General features: G+C 43.5%; 1 protein-coding gene across 4 annotated transcripts in view; it reads left to right on the top strand.

The window, feature by feature from the left end:
- Positions 1–22,007, top strand: part of LOC138758025 (uncharacterized) — a 151,284-nt gene that overhangs the window by 12,736 nt on the left and 116,541 nt on the right. The window contains exons 1-2 of one of the 4 annotated variants that reach the window (XM_069926303.1): positions 6,963–7,117; positions 7,642–8,124. In XM_069926303.1, coding sequence (XP_069782404.1) covers positions 7,006–7,117; positions 7,642–8,124 — 595 coding nt within the window. In that variant the 5' untranslated portion in view covers positions 6,963–7,005. Of the gene's footprint in view, positions 1–6,962; positions 7,118–7,641; positions 8,125–22,007 lie in introns of those variants that run through there. The other 3 variants (XM_069926304.1, XM_069926307.1, XM_069926305.1) reach the window with 3 other exon arrangements.

Genomic DNA, 22,007 nt, shown 5'->3' with positions numbered 1-22,007 from the left:
AGTACTAGCTTGTGGGCCGGAAGGGCCTGTTATTGTGCTTTATCCCTAAATTATATTAATTAAATTATATTAAATTAAATGGTGAGCTCTCCACTGGCCACCGAGACAGAGGTGCACCAAAGAAGAGGTACAAGGACTGCCTAAAGAAATCTCTTGGTGCCTGCCCCATTGACCACCGCCAGTGGGCTGATCTCGCCTCAAACCATGCATCTTGGCGCCTCACAGTTCGGCGGGCAGCAACCTCCTTTGAAGAAGACCCCAGAGCCCTCCTCACTGACAAAAGACAAAGGAGGAAAAACCCAACACCCCACCCCAACCCACCAATTTTCCCTTGCAACCGCTGCAACCGTGTCTGCCTGTCCTGCATCGGACTTGTCAGCCACAAACGAGCCTGCAACTGACGTGGACATTACCCCTCCGTAAATCTTCGTCCGCGAAGCTAAGCCAAGGAAGAAAGAAGAAGATATTAAATTAAATTGATACTAAAATCTGTTAGATATCACGATGAAATGGTAAGGCAATGAAAAATATGTATCTCTTTTTCCTTACTACATTTGGTTTAATAAACTTCTATTTGCATTTATCATTTGCTGAGCAACAGATCAGGAACTCACTTTGAATATGCAACCTACACCTGCTGATTATAAAGATACAGTGGGATCTGGCACATGTGCTCAGGGCAATAGTTGTCGGTTTGATTTCCTATGGTTGCTGACATAAGAGCTAGAATAAGTAATGTGTTTTTATCAATGATCATTTCAGTTGGCTGGCTCACCAACTTGCAGCTGTATTGTGTGATAAAGTACTGAATCACATCCTGGAATTCTGAAGATCCGATGCCGGAGGGAGCAGACTAAAATTGTAATTTATCTCCGTACCTCTGGAGGGAAGTAAATTAACGAATGCTTCTGCTCTTTGGAACTGTCCAGTGTTTCCTGATGTATATTATTTGTGTGAGGAAGGGAAGATCAAGCTCAGCTGTAGGTCCAGTCCATGCTGGAGAGATGATCCATATGAAGTGGAAAGATATGATCGATGGACATGTTACTGGGAAATGGTGAAGGCACAAAATGGCAATGTAATATGACACCTTCAGGAGTAGAGGGAGAGTAGGAGAGTGAAAAAGGAAGGTCACTACATGTAACCAAAAAATCTCTTGCATTTATGCAGCATCTTTAACAGCAAACTGCTTCAAGACACACACAGGAATACTACCAAATATAGTTGTCCTTGAGACACAGAAGATGTTAGGGCAAGTTAAAGAGAGAAGTAGGGAGGTGGAAAGGTTAAAGTTGGAATTTCACAATTAAGGCTCTTAGCAGCTGAAGACACAAGCCATTGGTTGTGGAGTGATTAAAAGCAAGGATGTTCAAGAGCTGAGAAGAGAAATAATACCTTGTACAATTGTGGAGCTCGATTATGTACAAATGAGGAGGCCATAAATGAATCTGTAAATATAGCTGAAAAAATTTAAATCAAAGCCTGTAAAAATATCAAACATGTTGAACTTTATAGCAATCTTGTTATTCAAACATCTGGATGAAGAAATATTTATCTGAATGAAAGACTAGCATGACAGTAGTACAGCAAGTAGACCCACTGCCTCACAGCATTAATGACGGTAGTTCAATCCTGAACTTAGATCTTGTCTGTGTGAAGTTGCATGTTCATCCTGTGACCAAGTGGGTTTCCTCTGAATGCTCAGGTTTCCTCCCAAATGCCAAAGACAAACAGATAGGTAGGTTATTTGGCCAGTGTAAGTTACTTCTTCTGTGTAATTGAATTGTAAAATCTGAGGGTGGGAGAGGGGGAAATTGATAAGACAGTGGAGAGAAAAATATTCAGGATTAATGCAGGATTAAAGCCCAACCAATGGACTATGGCCCCTGTTGAGCCACTGCCTGTGTCCATGTGGGGCACAGAGACTTCCCAACACACTAAGGACAGGGTGGGTCTGAGGTCATGCCTCAGTCCTTCTGGGTGGGGTGGTGAGAAATCTGCCACTGAAATCAGTGAGGTCATCTGGCTGTCTCTCAACATAAGCTGCTTGGCGCTCAGCACCCAGTCACAGTTCCTATCAGACCTCCACAAACAAGACAGATTCAGACTGATCCAGAAGTGTTTGAATGTGGAAACTGGTGAAGAAACTTCAGGAATAGGGGTCTCATTAAAATGGCTTGAACTTTGATTTTGATTGGGAGTATTTTTTATATTCAGTGTATGCTTGAAGTATTTTTGTTCTTTAAAAATGTTAAATAAAATACTTTTAAATTAGGTAATGACGTATTTCTTACAGAGCTGCCCTTGACTTCAAAATATTGCTGTCATTGCCACTAGTGTGACATGGCATGTTAAGCCAGAAACCAGGTGGACCTTAGACCAAAAACGGTTTAAGGGTAGTTGATGATCAGTATGGACTCAATAAGCCAAACGATCTGTTTCCACTGTGGTTTCTTTCTAAAACTATTTGACTTATGGCAAAAAAAACCTAAAACAAAGCTGAAGTTAAGGATCGCTTGTTGGTTTCTCCCATAGTGGCCCTTCTTTTATAAATGTTGGCCAGCTGTTTCACCTGTGATAGTACAGATTCTATCACCAATGTGTATATGTATAGATGGTAGTGTAGGATGACTGTGATTGGCTGAGAATGTAGCCACATCTACTGGCAGGTCTTAAAAGATTGCTCCTAGCCAGACCAGGTCATTCTGGACTGGTTGACCTACTTGTGATATGCTCCAGTCTTTTAGTTAATAAAAGCCTTTGTTTGGATCAACAAGTCTTTGGTTCTTTCGACACGCGCTACAATTTCATTAACTAAAAGGTTTTGAAGGAATGCAGCGTATGCTATGGCTGGAACGCCTCGACATCGACCCACAGTCAGCTACAGCCTCAAATGACTTTAAGCACTGGGTGAGATGCTTCGCAACATACTTACAGCTCTCTGACCTTTTCCGTGGTAGAGGACAGCCATTGACTACTAATATTGATGACTATGGTGTCCCCGAGAGTCTACCAGAGGGTCCAGGATGCGACCACTTACGTCGCAGCCATGAAGGCGCTGAAAGGGCTCTACGAGCGACCGATGAACAGGGTCTACGCTCGGTACAAACTTGCAACAAGGAGGCAACAGCCCGGTGACTCCTGTAGAGTTTATATTCAGGTACTAAGGCCAATGAGCAGGGACTGTGCATGCACGGACAGAACTGCTGCGGAGACCACAGATGATCTCATTCGGGATGCCTATATGGCCGTGGTTTGATCGAATGAGGTGAGGCAGCGCCTGCTAGAGCATGGGGGAGAAAACCTAGAGGACATGATCCGGACCGCAGAGACGATGGAGGCTGCTGTCTTAAGTATGGACATGTACTCTCGGGGCTGGACCCCACACTCTGATGTGAGTAGGATGCCCTCCCTCTACCCTACTACCCCCCGGCACACTGATGTCCTGTCGGCTGCCGCTACGCTGCTCGATACAACCCCGAGGTGTTATTTCTGCGGGAGGAACAACCACAGCAAGTCCCAGTGCCTGGCAAGAAAAGCCAGGTGCCAGAAGTGCCTTAAAAATGGCCACTTTGCTGTAGTCTGTTGCTCCAAAATGGCAACCGTCAAACACAGTGCCTCATGTGAAGCCCAATCGCCACCCTCCTATTCAAACACTTCTTCCTCAGAGGGTTCCACCACGCGGCAGTGCCTGACATAATGGGGGAGACACCGAGCGCGGAAGGTACAACCCTCCCTCGCCGCAATAACGTTCACTCTACCTCACGAAACAACGTCCAACCAGGCCCCAGCCACGACTTCAATGGCCTCTACCGCTGCCGACCAGGGACCCGCCACTGCCATCACCGCTGAGCCCACCGCCGCCATCACCGCCACCGCCGCTGCCGCCGACCAGGGACCCGCCGCCACCACCGACCAGGAACCCGTCGCCGCTACCGACTGGGAACCCACCACCACCGAGGCAGCTGACCAGGTACCCGCAACTGCGACCGATGCTACCGACCTGGTACCCACCAACGCTGCTGACCGGGGACCCGACGCTGCCGACCAGGGATCCACCGTCGCTGACCGCCCTACCGCCGACAGCAAGCAGCGACCCCCAACACTTACCGGTGGCTGGCCGACACCCCCAGCAGGCTCGAGGCAGCAACACCAACTTCTCGACGCTGTCTCTTCAGCCCAACTGTTTGCGTGATATCATCACGCACACTTTGCGTGACATCATCACGCAGGTCTCCACTGTCTACATTACAAGTCTCTGTATCAGTAACCCTCAACCAGGACTTCCCCAAACCCCTCACAAAAGCTTTGGAACTGATTAAAGTGCATGGACACTATACCAATTGTTTATTTGACTCGGGGTCAACTGACAGTTTTATCTGCCCAGACCTAGCACACCGTTGCGGACTGGCTATTCTCCCCACTGCACAGAGAATTTCATTGGAGACCAGATGAACTCGACTGGGGTAAACGGATATTGCGTGGCAACCCTGAAAGTCCAGGGCATCACGTTCACAGACTTCAAACTATTAGTCCTTCCCCAATTGTACGCCCCTGCACTGCTGGGACTGGATTTTCAGTGCCAGTTTCAAACCGTTTCCCTGCACTTTGGGGGGCCTCACACTCCACTCTCTGTCTGTAACCATTCCACCCCGGAAGCCTTCTGCCAGCGGCAGCCCGAGCCACACCCCCAACCTCCACACCCCGGGGCCTCACCTGTAGTCTCTCCTCCATCCGAGTTGCTCCGCCAACGCTTTTTGCAAACCTCACACCTGGCTGGAAGCCTGTGGCCACCAAAATCCGGCAATACAGTTATGAACACAGGAAATTTATCACAAGCGAAGTGCGCAGACTGCTGGACGAGGGCATTATTGAACCTAGATCAAGTCCCTGGAGGGCCCAGGTGGTGGTTGTTAAAAACAGGGAGAAGCTGCAGATGGTGGTTGACTACAGCCAGACAATCAACTGCTTCATGCTTCTGGATGTGTACCGCCTTCCACGGATCATGGATGTGGTGAATCAGATCGCCCAATACCATGTATTTTCCACAATTGACTTATGATCAGCCTATTATCAGCTCCCGATCTGCTGAGAAGACCGACCTTTCACAGCCTTCAAACCGAATGGGCGGCCGTATCAATTCCTCAGGGTACCCTTTGGGGTCACAAATGGCGTCGTGGTCTTCCAGCGGGAAATGGACCGGATGGTGGACCAGAACGGGCTGACTGCTAACTTTCCCGTATCTAGACAATGTCACCATCTGCAGCCATGACACGGAGGATCATGATGCCAACCGTGAGAAATTTTTTCAGACTGGAATTCAGCTGAACTTGACCTATAATTTTGACAAGTGTGTCTTCCAGACCACTCAGCTCGCAATTCTAGGTTGTGTGGTGGAGAACGGGGTGGTCATGCCGGACCCTGACCACATGCATCCCCTCATGAATGCCCCCCCCCCCTGCCAACACACCCAGAAGGCACTCAGACGCTGCTGGGCTTTTTCTCTTACTATGCCCAATGGGTTCCACACTATGCTGACAAGGTATGGCCACTCATCAAGACCACCTCCTTCCCCCTGTCAACTGAAGCCAGAACGGCCTTCGACCACATCAAATCGAACATTGCTGCTGCAACGCTGTACGCCATCAACGAGTCCATTCCATTCCAAGTCGAGAGCGATGCATCCGACTTTGCACTGGTAGCCACTTTGAACCAGGCCGGGCAGCCGGTAGCCTTCTTCTCCAGAACCCTCCAAGGTCCTGAGAGCTGACACTCCTCTGTCGAGAAGGAGGCCCAGGCCATAGTCGAGGCAGTACGTCGTTGGAAACACTACCTCACTGGCAGGCGCTTTACGCTGCTGACCGACCAACGCGCGGTCTCCTTCAAGTTTAGCAATACCCAGCGAGGTAAGATCAAGAATGACAAAATCACCAGGTGGAGAATCGAGCTTTAATTATGACATACTGTATCGGCCTGGTAAACTCAACGACCCACCAGATGCGCTCTCCAGAGGGACTTGCGCCAACATACAACTTGACAGGCTGCAAAGACTCCATGAGGAGCTCTGTCATCCAGGGGTCACTAGGTTCATGCACTTTGTCAAAGCTCGCAAGCTTCTCTACATGGTCGAAGATATTCGTTCCATGACCCGAGCTTGCCCGGTGTGCACTGACTGCAAGCCCTCTTCTTCCGTTCGGAGAACACCCATGTCAGCAAAGCCACCCGCAACTTTGAGCATCTCAGCGTAGACTTCAAGGGGCCCCTACCATCGACCAACCATAACACCTACATCCTTATGGCCATCGACGAGCACTCTTGCTTCCCATTCGCTGTGCCCTGCTCGGTCATGACTGCTTCCTCAGTCACAGAGGCACTGCACAGCATCTTCATCATCTTCGGGTACCTTAGTTACATCCACAGTGACAGGGGTCCTCGTTTATGAGCGCAGAGCTGCGGCAGTACCTTCTGGAGCGTGGTATTGCTTCAAGCAGGACCACTAGCTATAACCCACACAGTAATACGCAAGTTGAAAGAGGGAATGCCACCATCTGGAAAGCGGTTCCGCTTGCCCTCTGGTCCAAAGGTCTCCCCACCTCTCGCTGACAGGACATACTCACTAGTGCCCTACACTCCATCCGCTCCCTCCTATGCAGCACGATCAATGAAAGGATGTTCTCTTTCCCGAGGAAATCCGAATTGGGAATGACCATACTGGCGTGGCTCATGGTTCCCGGTTTGGTCCTCTTATGACGCCACGTCTGGTACTCAAAGAACGACCCCTTGGTTGACTCTGCTCCATGTGAACCCGCATTATGCCTACATTGAGTACCCGGACGGGCGGGAGGACACAGTCTCGGTAAGGGACCTAGCCCAAGCTGGATCAGGCGCAGCAGTGCCTTTAACCCAACCTCCCCCTATTCCTTCTCCGCCAGGTCATGTGCTTGAACAGAGGGACCAGCACCACCCCACCAGCTCAGGCCAGACTGTCGACAACGCCATTGGGGAATGGAGCGAAGCAGTGGCCGCACCCTACGAGCCTGCCGGCAACCCGACTCCGGCGACCCCAATCTCGGATTTACGGCAGATGGTCAGACCCCTAACCTCCATCCACCCCGGGGTCAGTTCTCAAAGAAGGGGTGAATGTGATAGTACAGATTCTATCACCAATGTGTATATGTACAGATTGTAGTGTAGGATGACTGTGATTGGCTGAGAGCGTAGCCACACCTACTGACAGGTCTTAAAGGATTGCTCCTAGGTCATTTTTAACTGGTCAAACTACTTCTGATATGCTCCAGTATTTTAGTTAATAAAAGTCTTGGTTTGGATCAACAAGTCTTTGGTTCTTTCGATGCGCTCTACACTACCGTAAGGAAGCATCTCAAACTACTGCAGTTAATCCCTACCCAGTGTCAATGTACTTACGTACTCTTCCATCAGTCACACATCAGTCAGGTCATCCTGATAGTTTCTCTTCATCATTCAAGATCACTTTAGTTGCTCAGTACAGGTCCTAACAGAAATTTGCTTTTGTAGTATGGACTAGAAGCAAATGATGCATAACTGAGGCAATAATTCAGAAATCTAGACATGAAACATTATTTCAATAGCATCCTAATTATTTTTCTTTTTTTATTCTAGGTACCTTGGCAGTGCTAACTGGCAGTGATATTTCATTTGCTTATCCAACTAGTAGATCTAATTCAACACCAGATCTTGAAACTGTACCCAGCTTCAATTCAAGTAGTGAGGAGACTTTGACTTCATCTTCAACAATGGCTACTGAGACTATGAATAGTTCCAAATTCTCCAATGGCGACCATTTCGTATTCACAAAAACTTCTAACAATGGCAATGGTAGTCAAATCGAAAATTCAACATTTAGCTTAAATGGGTTTATCAGTTACATTACAGATAACATCTCCATTTCCAGCACCACAGATTCCTTTACTGATGCAGGAACAGTGACAAATCAGACATCAGACCGGGAAGAACATTCAGCTGCCACTGCCACTTCAATGAGTTTTACAGTGACTTCAACTTCCAAAGTATTCAGCAGTCAGGAAGTTTTCATCATTTCAACTCCCAATTCCACAGCAATTTCTCAAGCAAAAAGCAATTTAGGTAAGGCATTCTCAAACTATTTATCATTAAAATCCTCTAAGACTTTGAGTATCACAGAAGAAACACACAAGGAAAAAGAAATTAAACAATAATTAATCTATCCATAAAAGGATGTTTGCATTGTGATGTTGGAGAAATTGTTATATCTGTCTTTCAGTGAAACAATGGCCCATTGTTATTCAGCCAAATATGCCTCAATATTTGATTGTGCTGTGGTGTTTGTTCAGGAATGTGCAATTAAAATTGGATATTTTCCAAAGAAAACTAATAATCCCATTTCTAAGTTATCTTGGGCCATTGTAGATATTGAATGGAGCAATGCTCAACAGATTTCCCTAAAGTGGTTTCTGTGTCCGGTGCACAGCAAGGAATGTCAGTCCCGTTTGGAGCATTGCAGGGAAATTTTACCAAACTGTTCTGAAGAGTCGCATCCTTGCACATTCTTGTGGTTGCCAACCCAATAATGCCTTTATTTCTATCTCTCCCCCATAAAAATCCAATTTCCATCAATTTGAAATCTTTGCTCTGACCAATTTTAATTCCCCCACCCCAGGTTCCAATTTTTCTTTGCCAAACATCAACCCTATTATCTTTGGATTAATCCTCCATTCACTTCCAGACCATTATCCGATGCTTGAGACCCAACTCTGTCCTATGCCAGACAGTGAGATAAGTAAATAAGTATGTGCAGGCATGTCGCTCTCTCTGCAAATCCCTCAAACATTTATCCCTTCACGCCAATCTCCTCCAGGTACCTACCCATGCGACCACAACAAGTGCTAGACTTGCATTTACACCTCACCCCTCATCAGAATTTGGTGCTGCAAACAATCCTTCAAAATGAAGCAACACTTTGCCTGTGAAACTGTAGGGGCCACTTACTGCATCCGGTGCTCCTGATACGGACTCCTCTACATCGAGGAAACTGGACACTGACTGAGAGATCATTTTGTTAAGCAGCCCTGCTCTATCTGCTGTAACAGCAAGGACCTCCCAATGTCTAACCACTTAAATTTCACACCCCTATCCAAGTGGGACCTATCTGTCAATACCCTCATGTACTGCCAAGTTGAGGTCACCTGCAAATTGGAGGAACAACTCCTTATATTCCTTCTTGTCAGTCTCCAACCAGATGACATTAATATAGACTTCTCTAATTTCTGTTTACCCCTCCTCTGGCCACTTTCTATCCCTCATCTCTCTGTCTCCTTGCCTCCAGCTCCTCTTCCTTCCCTTCTCCTATCAGAGAGCTATCTTTCTTAACCCTCTGCACTCTCTCCCATGACTTTTTCACTCCCTGTATTCACCTATTTATCACATATTTCTTGAGGGCCTGTGTTATTTTCCCATCTCCTCTCCCTTCCCCTCTTCCCATTGTTATATTCAAAATTCTGCTTAATTTTCAACATGACTGAAGAAGGGTTTTTCCTAAGGATGTTCCATGACCAGCTGACTTTCTCCAGCATTTTTCAGTACTGCACTAGACCCCAACTTGTATATGAGATTGAGGTATATGGTTAATTTGTGATCTGCACAGGACCAATGTAATTAACACATCATAGGATTGCATAGCTTCTGCCGAATAAAACATTGCTGAACATCACCTGTCCCAAAGTATTTTATTGGGATCTCAGGAGAACGTTGAGCAATTTATCTTGGTAAAAACTGGCAAAATGAATCCAGGCTATCAAAACAGTTTAGCCGGTTGCTGGTAATACTGGGCGACCATCTCAGTTATTTTGACTGCTGCTTGCATCATATGCATGTGATAATATGGGATATTATCACCAATGTATATATTTGTATATATTTGTATATAGTAGTAGTGATTGGCTGAGAGCCGTAGTCACACCTACTGGTAGGTCATAAAGGGCTGCTCCTAACCAAACCCAGGTCAGTCTGGACTGGTCGACCTCGATGTACTACGCTCCAGTCTTTTGTTAATAAAAGCCTTGGTTTGAGTCAACAAGTCTTTGAGTCATTCGATGCGCTTCAGTGCAATTCAAATCCAAACTGCTTCCTGTCAGGAGGCTATTTATCTAACCCTCCCTGAAACATTGCATGTTGTAATTGCTTTCTACAACAATAGTTATAGTCGAGGCTTTGGTGATTATTTACCAAAATTCTCTGGCTGTGGAAGATTGGAAGACGGTGAATGTCATGCCACTATTCAAAATGGAATATAGGCAAAAGGCAGAGAACTATATGCCAGTTAGTTTAACATCTGTAGCTAGGAAACTGCTTGAAGCTATCATTAAAGAAGAAATAGCAAGGAATCTGGAGCGAAATGGATGCATCAGGCAGATGCAGCAAAGGCAGGTCCGGTTTCATTAATTTACTGGAGTTCTTTGAGGATAGAATGAGTGTAGTAGATAGAGGGAAGCAGATGGATCATGCTTGCAGGATTTCCTGAAGGCATTTGATAAGATGCCGCATAAAAGATCAGGATGCATAGAGGTGGGATTGATGTATTAACGTGAATAGAAGATTGGTTAACCAATAGAAAGCAGAGATTTGGGATGCAGGGGTGTTTTTCTGGTTTGCAATCAATGGTGAGTAGGGTGCCACAGGGGTTAGTGCTGGGAGCACAATTGTTCATGCTATACTTTAATGATCTGGAAGAGGGGACAGAGTGCAAAGAGGGCTAAGTTTGCTGAGGATACTAAAGTGAGTGGAAAAGCAAATTGTGGAGAGGATACGGAGGGCTTGTAGAGAGATATAGACAGATGAAGTAAGTGGACAATGTTCTGACAGATGGAGTACAATGTTGGTCAAGCATTGAAAGGAAAAATGGAAGGTCAGATTATTATTTAAATAGCAAGCAATTGCAGCACACTGCTATGCAGAAAGACTTTGGAGTGCTTGTGTATGAATCGCAAAAGGTTAGTTTGCATATGCAGCAGGCTATCAAGAAGAATTTAGGAGCAGGGAGGTTATGCTGCAACAGTACAAAGTACTGGTGAGGTCACATCTGGAGTAGTGCAAACAGTTCTGGACTCCTTACTTGAGGAAGGATGTACTGGCTTAGGAAGTGGTAGAGGAGGTTGTAGAGCTTGTCGAAAGAACCAAAGACTTTTTGATCCAAACCAAGGCTTTTATTAGCAAAAGACAGGAGCTCTTCACAGGTGGCCGACCAGTCCGGAATGATCCGACCTGGCTAGGGACACAGCCCTTTAAGGTCCAGACAGTAGGCATGGCCAATCGCTGTAAGCACAGACATTACACTCTAGATACTGTAACTATATACATTGGTGATAGGTCTGTACAATCACAGAGGTAGATTTTAGGGATAAGGGGGTTGGCCTATAAGGAGAGATTAAGTTGCTTTGGACTCTATTTGCTGGAATTTAGAAAAATGAGAAGTAAAATTATGAAAGGCATAGATAAAATAGAGGTAGGTAAGTTGTTTCCATTTGGGGGAGGTGACTAGAACTAGTGAAAATAAGATTCAGGGTAGTAGATTTAAGACAAAGATGAAGAGGTCCTGCTTTTCCCAGAGGGTAGTGAATCTGTGGGGAATTCACTGCCCATTAAAACAGTGGGGGGGGGGGGGCTACCTTTGTAGATATATTTAAGACAAGGTTGGATAGATTTTTACATAGTAAGGGAATTAAGGGATACTGGGAAAAGGCAGGTAGGTGGAGATGAGCCAATTATCAAATTAACCATGATCTCATTGAATGGCGGAGCAGGGTTGATAGGCGGGATGGCTTACTCCTGCTCTTATTTCTTATGTTCTTACATTAACTTTCAACTTATGTTCACAAGTCCACTATCTCTTAATAATCATATGCTCTCCATCTCTTAATAACTCCTGCTTTAAGCCTTCTTGGACACCTCATCCTGACCTGCTGCTCACACTGGACCTTTTAATTTTCAATTGGTGTCGAGACATCAACCATCTCAACTTCACCACTCCCCACTCTTATTTTAACTTCACCTCCTTCAAACACCCTGCCCTCCACTCTCTCTGCAACAATCCCTATCTCACTGACAAATCCATAGACAAGGTGGTGCTTTTGTGGTCTAGTGCATTGACTGCTACTTTGCCCAGGGCAGATGACAGGTCTCAGACACCTCCACCTACTTACCCCTTCCACAAGACCCCACCACAGCTCAACAAGCCACTGTCTCCAACACCATCTCCAACCTCATCACCTCTGGTCACCTCCCTCCCACAGCCTCAAATCTCATTGTTTCCCATCCCTGCACTGCCCAGTAGTACCTCTTACTCAAGATACATAAACTCAATCATCAGGTTGACCCATTGTCTCCCTTGCTCTTGCCCCAATGAACTAATATCCTCTTACCTCGACTCCATCTTTTGTCCCCTGGTCCAATCCCTCCCCACCTACATCCGCCATACCTACCATGCCCTGTCTTAGTAAATGTAATCCCAACTTTTTTTGTCTGCATGTTGTAATAATGGCAACCCCACAGTAAGTTTCTTTTGTGCTATCATTTAATTTAACCTCCCTCTTGGGCTGCAGGAAAATGTAATTTGGTCCTATTGTAAATGGTAACCAGTTGACACGTGTATCTTTATGTGGACAGTACAGTTGCACCACTAAAAGATGTGTCCTCACAACTCCTGTGACTCTAATGGAGATTGCTTGTTCTCCACAAGGGCCACTCTATTCCCATGTTCCAAAGTCTTGTATGTTGGAAGATAAATTGAACAGTGTATCTCCAGTGTGCAGGTGAGTGAAGAATCTCTGGGAGTTGATGAGAATTTAATAAAATAGCATTAATTTAAGAATAGCACAGATAGGTGCTCATTGATTGGAAAAAAATAATGGGTGTGATCTCATATTGGATGAAGCTATGATTATAATTATTTAGTGGGAAGCAATTATGATGCCACCTTCAATAAGTAGATCTGGTGGTAGAGAAGGAAGATTATTTGCAAAACAATGCTGCTCCATATAAATATTGTGCTATTTCACACGAAAAAGATACACTGACATCATTTCATTACTGGGCCAACAACCCATGGGTTTACACTAATGGTTTGACAATGTGCCCTGAAATGGCATCATGGCAGTTGGGGAATTTATATACAAATAATTTTAAAAACTGGTTTTATAAAAAGATGGCTGTGAAGATCAGAATCTCCCTAAAATTAACTTGCTTTGGGGAAGGATGCATGAGTTGTAATGGCCCATGTGTAGATCTTGAATCTACGCAATGTCTCCTCAAATAACTAAGTGGGGACTGAGTTCAAGAACACCTCGGATGGGCATTGAGAGCAGTGACATCCCACCATGAGGTGAACAAAGAGCATGTTTCACTGGCACCAAGTTCATAGACTCACACTGTCCCTCTGTTCCAGAGTGAGTTTTGCCATTATAGTATGATTTTAACGTTCATTTCAATTGTTTGGAAAAACTAGTTTCTGGTGACTGAATGGTGGTGTATTTTTTTCTAACAACTCATCAACTTTTATAAATTTAACCAGCAGCTCACCGTGGAACGCAAAATTGTCTGTGGAGACTGAATGCATGTGTATGGTGCTCTGCTTCTTCTCACTCAACACCCGGCAGCTGGGTCATTTAACAATGATTTCCCGCTCAACCTTTATTAAAATTTGCAATTGGACTATCGTATTTCAGAAATCAGAAATTAAAGTATAACTGGCAGTATTTCCCTTACCATTTTAGGATTTAAAAAAAAACTCTGGTCTAAAATGCAAATGAATTCATTCAATGCAATCTTGCATTGCGATTGGATGTGAAGTTTAATACCATCTTATTGTAGCAGGGAAAGGATTTTCCTATTAATTCATTAGTATCCGCTTAGTATGCAGGGAAATTTGTAATCACGTATTATTCTGACAGTTAATGGATGTTTAAGGATTAAAACACAAAACAAATTCCAGAAAGCAATGGGCAATCTCAGTTTTATTGAGTTAAATTTTGAGTGAGGACATAAATCATTGCAAATAAAAAAAATTACTTAAATTAAAGGAATTGCCTATGCTGTTAACTGAATATGTTACTTGATGTTTGTTTTCATTTAGTATCCAGTACCTTAGCAGTAACACGTCAGCAGTGGGATGAGATCCAGATTGGCAGTGGTTCCTCACATTCATTTTAATTGACTTCAGTTCGATCCAGCATTAAAATGTACTATACTACCTGTAGTATGGAATACACATGCTTAAGTACTGATCTCATGCACAGTTGCCCAGATTGCTGCCCAAAATGATCTCATCCTCTTCCTGACTTCTGTTCTCCATCTGCTTCTTTCTGGAAACCCGGCCTTTGCATTCTTCCTGTTGTGACCTCATTAACTATAGATCCTAATCTGGTTCAGCCGAACCCACAGACTGACATGGTTTATGCCTTCAAATGTGCACCTAGCATTTTCCTCTGCCATGTCTGCCTTCTTTTGTTTCCTTAGCAAAATGGGAGAACAAGCCTCTCTGCTGCCTCAGATGGTGCAAATTTTCCAGAATCTGGTAAAGTTAATGGCAAAACATAAGAGAAAAGCTTTAATCAATGCCCACCCAATTGCATTTTCATTAATACATATTTCCATAGACTAGGCCTATTTAGGCTGATATAATGAATGTCTTGAAGGAGCAAGTATCCAGCTTTGTTGCTGAATAATACACTTTATAAATAAATATATTCAAGTATACTTAAGCATTAGTCAATCTTAACATTAAACAAAATTTTAAAAATATTTTTACACAGTCTCCATGGTATACAGGAGATAGAGACAATATTTATTCTTTAAAATAATGGGGCTTAGAATTGAATTGCATTATGGTCCAGCCTTCAGCTGTACGTGCCGGTTAAACCCAAAAGGCCATAATCAAAATACAATAACTCCTAATGAAATAAAATCTTAAAATGCTGGAAATAGAATTGAAGGCTATACTTTTCAATAAAGCTAATACTTTAGTCCAGTGGCCTGTCATCAATTTAATGATAATCATTAACCTATTTTTGTCTCCTAAATACCAGATGAATATTTTCAACATTTTGTGTTATTATTTCACCAAATATGTTATTTTAAAGCATGGTTTATTAAATTGACTTGATCCTGAGGATTAACCCAATGTAAATAGAGGTTGACATTATTCATTGAACCATAACCCAAAATGCTGAAGATCTGTAAAAGTAAACAGAAAATGCTGGCAACATTCAGCAGGCCAAGCAGTATCTATGGATAAAGAAACAGAGCTAAACTTTCATGTTGAAGAATCTTTGTTGGAACAACAGGAAGAGATCTGTTCAATGTGGCAGGAACAGGCTGAAACAACAGATCAAATCTGTTGGGGATCTTCAACGGGTTAAGCCAATAGGCCTGCCCAAATCATTCTGGTTGTAGGATTTGAACACGCTGAAACAAAAGGTCTTTCAAAATTGTCTGGCTGTGGGCTTGAATAAACTGAAACAATGGGTCTGCCCAAATTGTACTGGTTGTGGGCCTGAGGCAGAAGGAAGAAGTGGAGTGAAGGTCTGGACCTGTACAAGGTTGGAAGGTGTGGAGGAAGATGTCTTGAGAAAATTAGGTCTGTGACCATGTGGCAGATGATAACTTACTGTTCAGGGGCATGAGCATGTGTTTGAAAGCTGACGTTTGACCTCTGTCAGTGTGTCAACTTTTGGAACTTTTGTTCATGATGAACAAATGTTGCAAGTTCAGAAGGAGGTAGATTAAAGTGAGCAAAGGCACTAGAGAATATCAAGGCAATTAATATCCTATAAGCAGCTAGAAATGAACAGATCCAAAGAGCATACGAGGCCAAAGGGAATGATCATTTGGATCTGAGTAAAGGTTCCTGGACAAAGAAATAGGGGCAGAGTGGAAGAAGAATTGATTATCATGATGCCTGGAAACCATTAAGATGAGGATGTCAGGGGAGGAAGCTGAGGGCCCTGCTGAAGACCGATTGTTTGGGATCAGTGATGGGGAAAATTGAAGGGATTTTAAATCATAGCAGGGGGTGGTACTGGCAAGAGAAGGAAGTTACAGGAGGGAGAGGTCAGGAGAAGTATCAGAGTTTGTTTGCAATCTTTGACGTAAGAAAGGCCTGCAAAACATCACCTTAAACAGAACTAAATGTGATGAAGGATAAAGTGGAGCTGTGGACCTTTGAGATAGATGTTTTAGTGCAGGGAAAAATCAAGAGTACACATGTGCTTTTGATCATGGATTTCAAGGTGTGATGAGAAAACTGCCTTGAAAATTAATACATTGAACATACCTGTAATGCTCTGCATGACATTCCACAACAGCCCAGAATGCACACATTGATCCTTATAAGAGCAGAAACCTACCTCTTCCAATCACCATTCATCACAGGTCAGATCGAGCAGCATGCAAGTTGACTTTTGGGAACATCACAGTTGAGCTGAATCCCTTCCTTAACTCACATTCACAAGTGGACGCTTTCCAAAAGAGGTCATTGATTAGAAACTGTATTTTTCCATCCTTCCCCAAATGAGGTGCACTTCATCAATTCAGAATAGATCAGAGGTTGAAGGTTAAACATTCCTCTCTGTGGGTTCAAGAGCTGAATTACTGAATGACTCACTGAAATCATTGTTCCAAATCACCAGAGTTTATTCACAATGAACAATTCTCACAAGGGAAAAGGAATCGAATTATAAGGGGGATGGATAGAGTCAATGTGGATAGGCTTTTTTCACAAAGAGTAGGGGAGATTCAAACAAGAGGGCATGGATTGAAAGTAAAAGGGGAAAAGTTTTAGGGAAACATAAGGGGAAATTTCTTCATGCAGAGGGGGGTGGGGGTATGGAATGAACTTCTGGCAGTGGTGGTAGAAGCGAATTGATGTTAATATTCAAGGAAAGGTTGGATAGGTAAATGGACGGGAGAGGTTTGGAGAGTTATGGGTCCAATGCAGGACAGTGGGACTAGGTGGGAGAAGATGTTCGGCATGGACTAGTAGGGCCAAACTGGCCTGTTTCTGTGGTGCAAATGGTTATATGGTTATATGGACATTTGCTCTCTCAAACTTGGGTTGGGTGGGACACTTACTTTCATGAAATAGAAAGAATGATCCTAATTTCAAATTTCACATAGGAGAATTGACAGATTTAAATGTATTCAAAGTAGTAAATGGCTCACACCATCTACACTACTTGACAGGTTCCCATCCAATGCTTCAATGAAGGAAAGTATACACTAGATTTGCTCTAAAACAGAGGAGAAGAAAGTTGTGGGGGAAATGAGTGCATCATTCAAGAGGATCAGCAAGAAAGAACCCAGAAAAGCTAGCAAATGTCATTCTCAGAGAAAGCAACAATCAACAACAACTTTAGAGAAGAAAACATTTTTCGTGGAAAAGCAAGAACAGAGGCTAAATTTTACTCCAAAGAATGGCATGTGGGCACCTGAGGAGTTTGTTGAAAGAATATAGAGAGAATTGATGTTATGAAAGGCAGCTCTTGAAAGTAGTTATTTGAAAGTCATCTTCGAGGGTCAATGTCATGAGACGTTCAATCAGGACTGTCATTTAAGAAAGGTCATTTGTAGGATGTGATGTTATAATCAGCTCATAAGTTGTTTCAGCAAAGCTAGTGCTCAGAGTGACTAGATATTGCTGCCTCACTTTTAACTTTAGAAGTGGGCTATAAGGGTTGGAACTAAAACAGTTACCAATATATATTTACTAAAAAAAATTAAGATGGTACCAGGCTTGTGCTTGCTGGCTATGAATGAAATAGTTTTGACAGTGCATCATTCCTGCTGCATTTCCTTTGGGGTAGTCTCAGTTTTTCAGATGTATGTTGCGTGAGTTATTTTAAAAATGCCAGGGTATAAACATACATCTCAGAGATAGGCCACATTTATTCTCAGTAATGGATTTTTATTTGACATTGATGGTGGTGATCACTTGTTACAATAATAATTGCACACGCTATGTTTCACATTTCTGAACATGACGGGCAATAGATTGTGGCATGATTGCCTGCGTGGATCACTCTTAAGTGAAAATAATGGTCATAGACAAACACTACTATATTTATTCAAACTGTTGACATACAGATCTGCTGCAGATAAACCACAGTCTGATCTGACTCACAGAAAAAGAATAAAACTTGTTTTGTGCATTTATGTTTGTTAAGGGGATGTTACTGCAGTCTAGTGGAACATTGCCTAATATAAGACGAACAGTAATAAAATTTGAGAGTAAAGGAGGAAAAAAAGGTTTACCACCTTGAGAATCTATTTAGATTGAGAAAAATAAGGTCTGGCACCAAATATTCTGATTTCAGTTATTTCCAAATTTAAGAATAGTTTCCAAATTCTTTTTTTTTCTGTAGTAAATACTGTGCTTTTATTATTTTTTCAAATTCAGATCCCATTCATCTCTCCAATTTATCCCAAACAGTTGTCACAGTATTTGTTGCTGGAGTTAGATTCTTACCTTAAGGTAAATTAATCTGGTTGCATCACGAAGTTCTCTTTGCCAATTAATCATTCCAATTACAGATGGAAATCCCCCCATCTTACTGTTCATTGCTCAATAATCTCATGACTATTTTGAAAAATGTAATATAAAATTCATTGCACTAAGTCACCCAACACTCAGAAACCCAGCCATATTCCTGCATCCTCTTAACATTATCAGTACAAGATCGTCCCTTCCTCCAACAAAGAGCAGACACTTTTCCAAGAAGCCTTTCTACACCTTCATCTTGAACAGAGATTCTTTCCACTGTCGTTTGTTTGGCTGAATTCAAACTCAAACTAAACACCTTCTTCAATTCCTCTCACTTTCCCCAGATCTATGGGAAGTCACATGGGCTCAGGTTATATGTGTTCTTGGGTGGGATCTTTGTTATGATCTGACTTGGATCACATTTTTATTCTTGCTCAGCACTGACAACATTAGTGCTACTTGGAGCCCTCCCTTGGAGCTCAAAAAAGGTCACCTGTCAATTTTCAGCCTGCTTTAACCTTCATCTGAGTGAAACATGAAAGCCAACAGGTGCTGTAATTGTAGTAAAAACACATCAAAATGCTGGAGGAACTCAGCCAATCTTGCAGCATCCATTAGATACAAAGATATATTGCCGACATTTCGGGCCTGAGCCCTTCTTTAAGGAATAAGCAAAGAATAAGCAAGAAACAGGAAATCTCAGAGTAAATACAGTGTTGGCTGAGGGAGCAACAAAAGGTGTAAATTGGATATGATAAGGGTACATGTGAGAATTGATTTTGTCTGTATGAAAGGAGTCAAGAGGGAAAAGGGAGAGAGATAGAGCTGGGGGAAGAAGAAGTGGGAGGGTTGGGGGGAGGCATTTAACAAAAGCCAGAAAAGTTGATGTTAATACCATGTGGTTGGAGGATGTCAAGATTTTGTGTGAAAGGAGACAGAGGGAAAAACCAGATAGCATTAACATCAACATCTCTAGCTTCCCTCCCCTGTCATCTTCCCCCAGCTCTGCCTCCCTCCCTTTTCTCTCTGCCTCCTTTCACACAGACAAAATCAATTCTAACATCTACCCTTATCATAGTTAATTAACAAAAAAAAGGTTTGGATACATCCCCCCCCCAACCACCCCCCCACCCCCCCACCCCCACCCCCACCCCCCCCCCCCACCAGTACTGTCTCTACTCTTAGATTTCCTGTTTTTTGCCTATTCTTTGCTTATTCCTTGAAGAAGGGCTCAGGCCTGAAATATCGGCAATATATCTTTGTATCTAATAGATGCTGAAATGGCCAGCATTTCGGTGGGTTTTTATTTGCCTTTATCTGGTCCATTTCTGATTCTCCCTTTCCTTTCCTGGATCTTTTCATTTCCATCTTTAAGCATACGACAAACAACCATTGCAACCCAACAAACTCCCACAATTATATCTCACTCTACCTCTGGGAAAGTTTCCATTTTATTCACCCCCATTCCTCAGTCTCCATTTTATTTGCACCAACAATGATATTTTGCATGCAGGTGCCAATGAAATGTCTTCTTTCTTTCTGATGCCTGATTTCCACTGTACCATAGTGGACAGAATCCTTGACTGTAACTCATCTATTTCCCACACCTCTGCTGTCAACCGCTAGACAAGGCCAGGACAGTGTTCTTCTTGACCTCACCACATTCAACAGGTGATCCATGGTTTCAGCCAAGATTCCACTACTAGATGCATTTTCCCTCCCCATTCAGCACGTTGAAGGACACATTTTCCCTCCCCCTCCCCCTACAACATTTTGGTCAGTCCCTTCTCTCCCATCAACTAATCCCCATTCTACAGAACTTTCCCAAACATCAGTAAGATATGCAACACCTTCCCTTTCCACCCTCCAGGATCACAAACAATCTTTCCAGGTGAAGTAGTGACTTCAATTGCATTTAAAGTATGGAAACAGACCTTTCAGCCCAACTTACCCATGTTAACCAAAAATGCCTCACCTACACAAGTCCCACCCACCTATGTTTGGTTCTGAACCTATCCTATCCATGTAACTATCTAAGTGTTTCTTAAAAGTTGCAATAGTAGCTACCTCAACCACTTTCTCTGGAAGCTAGTTCCATACATCCATATGTAGTGACAATGATGGAACCTTTACTTTTACCACTAAGCTCTGTACAAAAAGGTTACCACTCGGGTTCCTATTAAATCTCTTATCCTCACCCTAAACCTGTGTCCTCTGGTTCTCAATTCTCCTACTCTGAGCAAAAGACATTGTGCATTCACCCAAACTAGTCCTCTCGTGATTTTTTTCATCCCTGTGAGATCACCCCTCATGCTTCTGTGCTCTAAGGGATAAATACCTATCCTGCTCAGCCTCCCCCTCTAACTCATGCCCACGGGTCCTCAAATCATCATCATAATTCTTCTCTGTACCCTCTCAGCTCTCCAGCTTGACAATACAGTACATTTCATGTGGCCATGTGACCACAATTTAACATAATGCCAATGCCACATGAACTCCCAACTTCTATACTCAATACTCAAATGAAGGGCAATGTTCCTAAAGCTTTTTTGACCATGTAATGCATTGTCTGATGTTCTATGAGCCTGTAATCCAAGATTTGCCTGCTATACAACACTCCCCACTCCCGACCATTCACTGTGCAAGTCCTACCCATGTTAGACTTCCCTAAATGCAATACCTCACTGTAATGATAGTGATTACATTTGCATGGCCACTAGCAAGGTCTTAAGGATCATAGTTTCTGTTTGATTATACTTGGCTGCCAGGAGGGGACTCACATAGAGAGGAGACTGCTGCATGAGAGATCTGTAATGGAGGCTTGCAGCCTCATGGCATGCCTCATGGTGCTGTTTACATCAACTTTAAAGTAAATAATCTTTTCCTTCATTGATGTGTTGTCTAAGAACTCACACATGGTGTCAGAAGTGGGATGAAGGAAATTAAAAGGAAATTTTGAGGGGGAGGACGTGGAGGGGGAGGACGTGGAGGGGGAGGACGTGGAGGGGGAGGACGTGGAGGGGGAAGACGTGGAGGGGGAGGACGTGGAGGGGGAGGACGTGGAGGGGGAGGACGTGGACCTGTCCTCGGGCCTGCGCAAAGGAGCTTTTAGGTGGAGTGCAGTGCGCACAGTACTGGCCCCACCCTTTACACCCATGGTTCGTGTGCCGTGGCCAAGCAAGCTGGGACGTGGCAGCGAGGTCCTTGGGTCATAGGTTTTATATCGGAGTGGCCTTCTCTTAAAAGGAAATACTTTAAAAGGAAATATCGAAATCAGCAACTGATCAGTGAAGAGAAGCTAACAAAGTGAAAAATAGAAGGATTACACCCACCATCGAAACTTCAGCTGAAAGGTAATGTGGGTGAGAATTGGAACAGATTGAAACAACATTTTGGATTCTATTTAGTGGCAGTCGGAGCTGCAGAGAAAAGTGATAAAGTGAAAGCGTCAGTTTTCTTA

This window comes from Narcine bancroftii, chromosome 3, assembly GCF_036971445.1.
Source record: "Narcine bancroftii isolate sNarBan1 chromosome 3, sNarBan1.hap1, whole genome shotgun sequence".
Classification (NCBI taxonomy): Eukaryota; Metazoa; Chordata; class Chondrichthyes; order Torpediniformes; family Narcinidae; genus Narcine; species Narcine bancroftii.
This window is presented reverse-complemented; position numbering and strand designations above follow the sequence as displayed.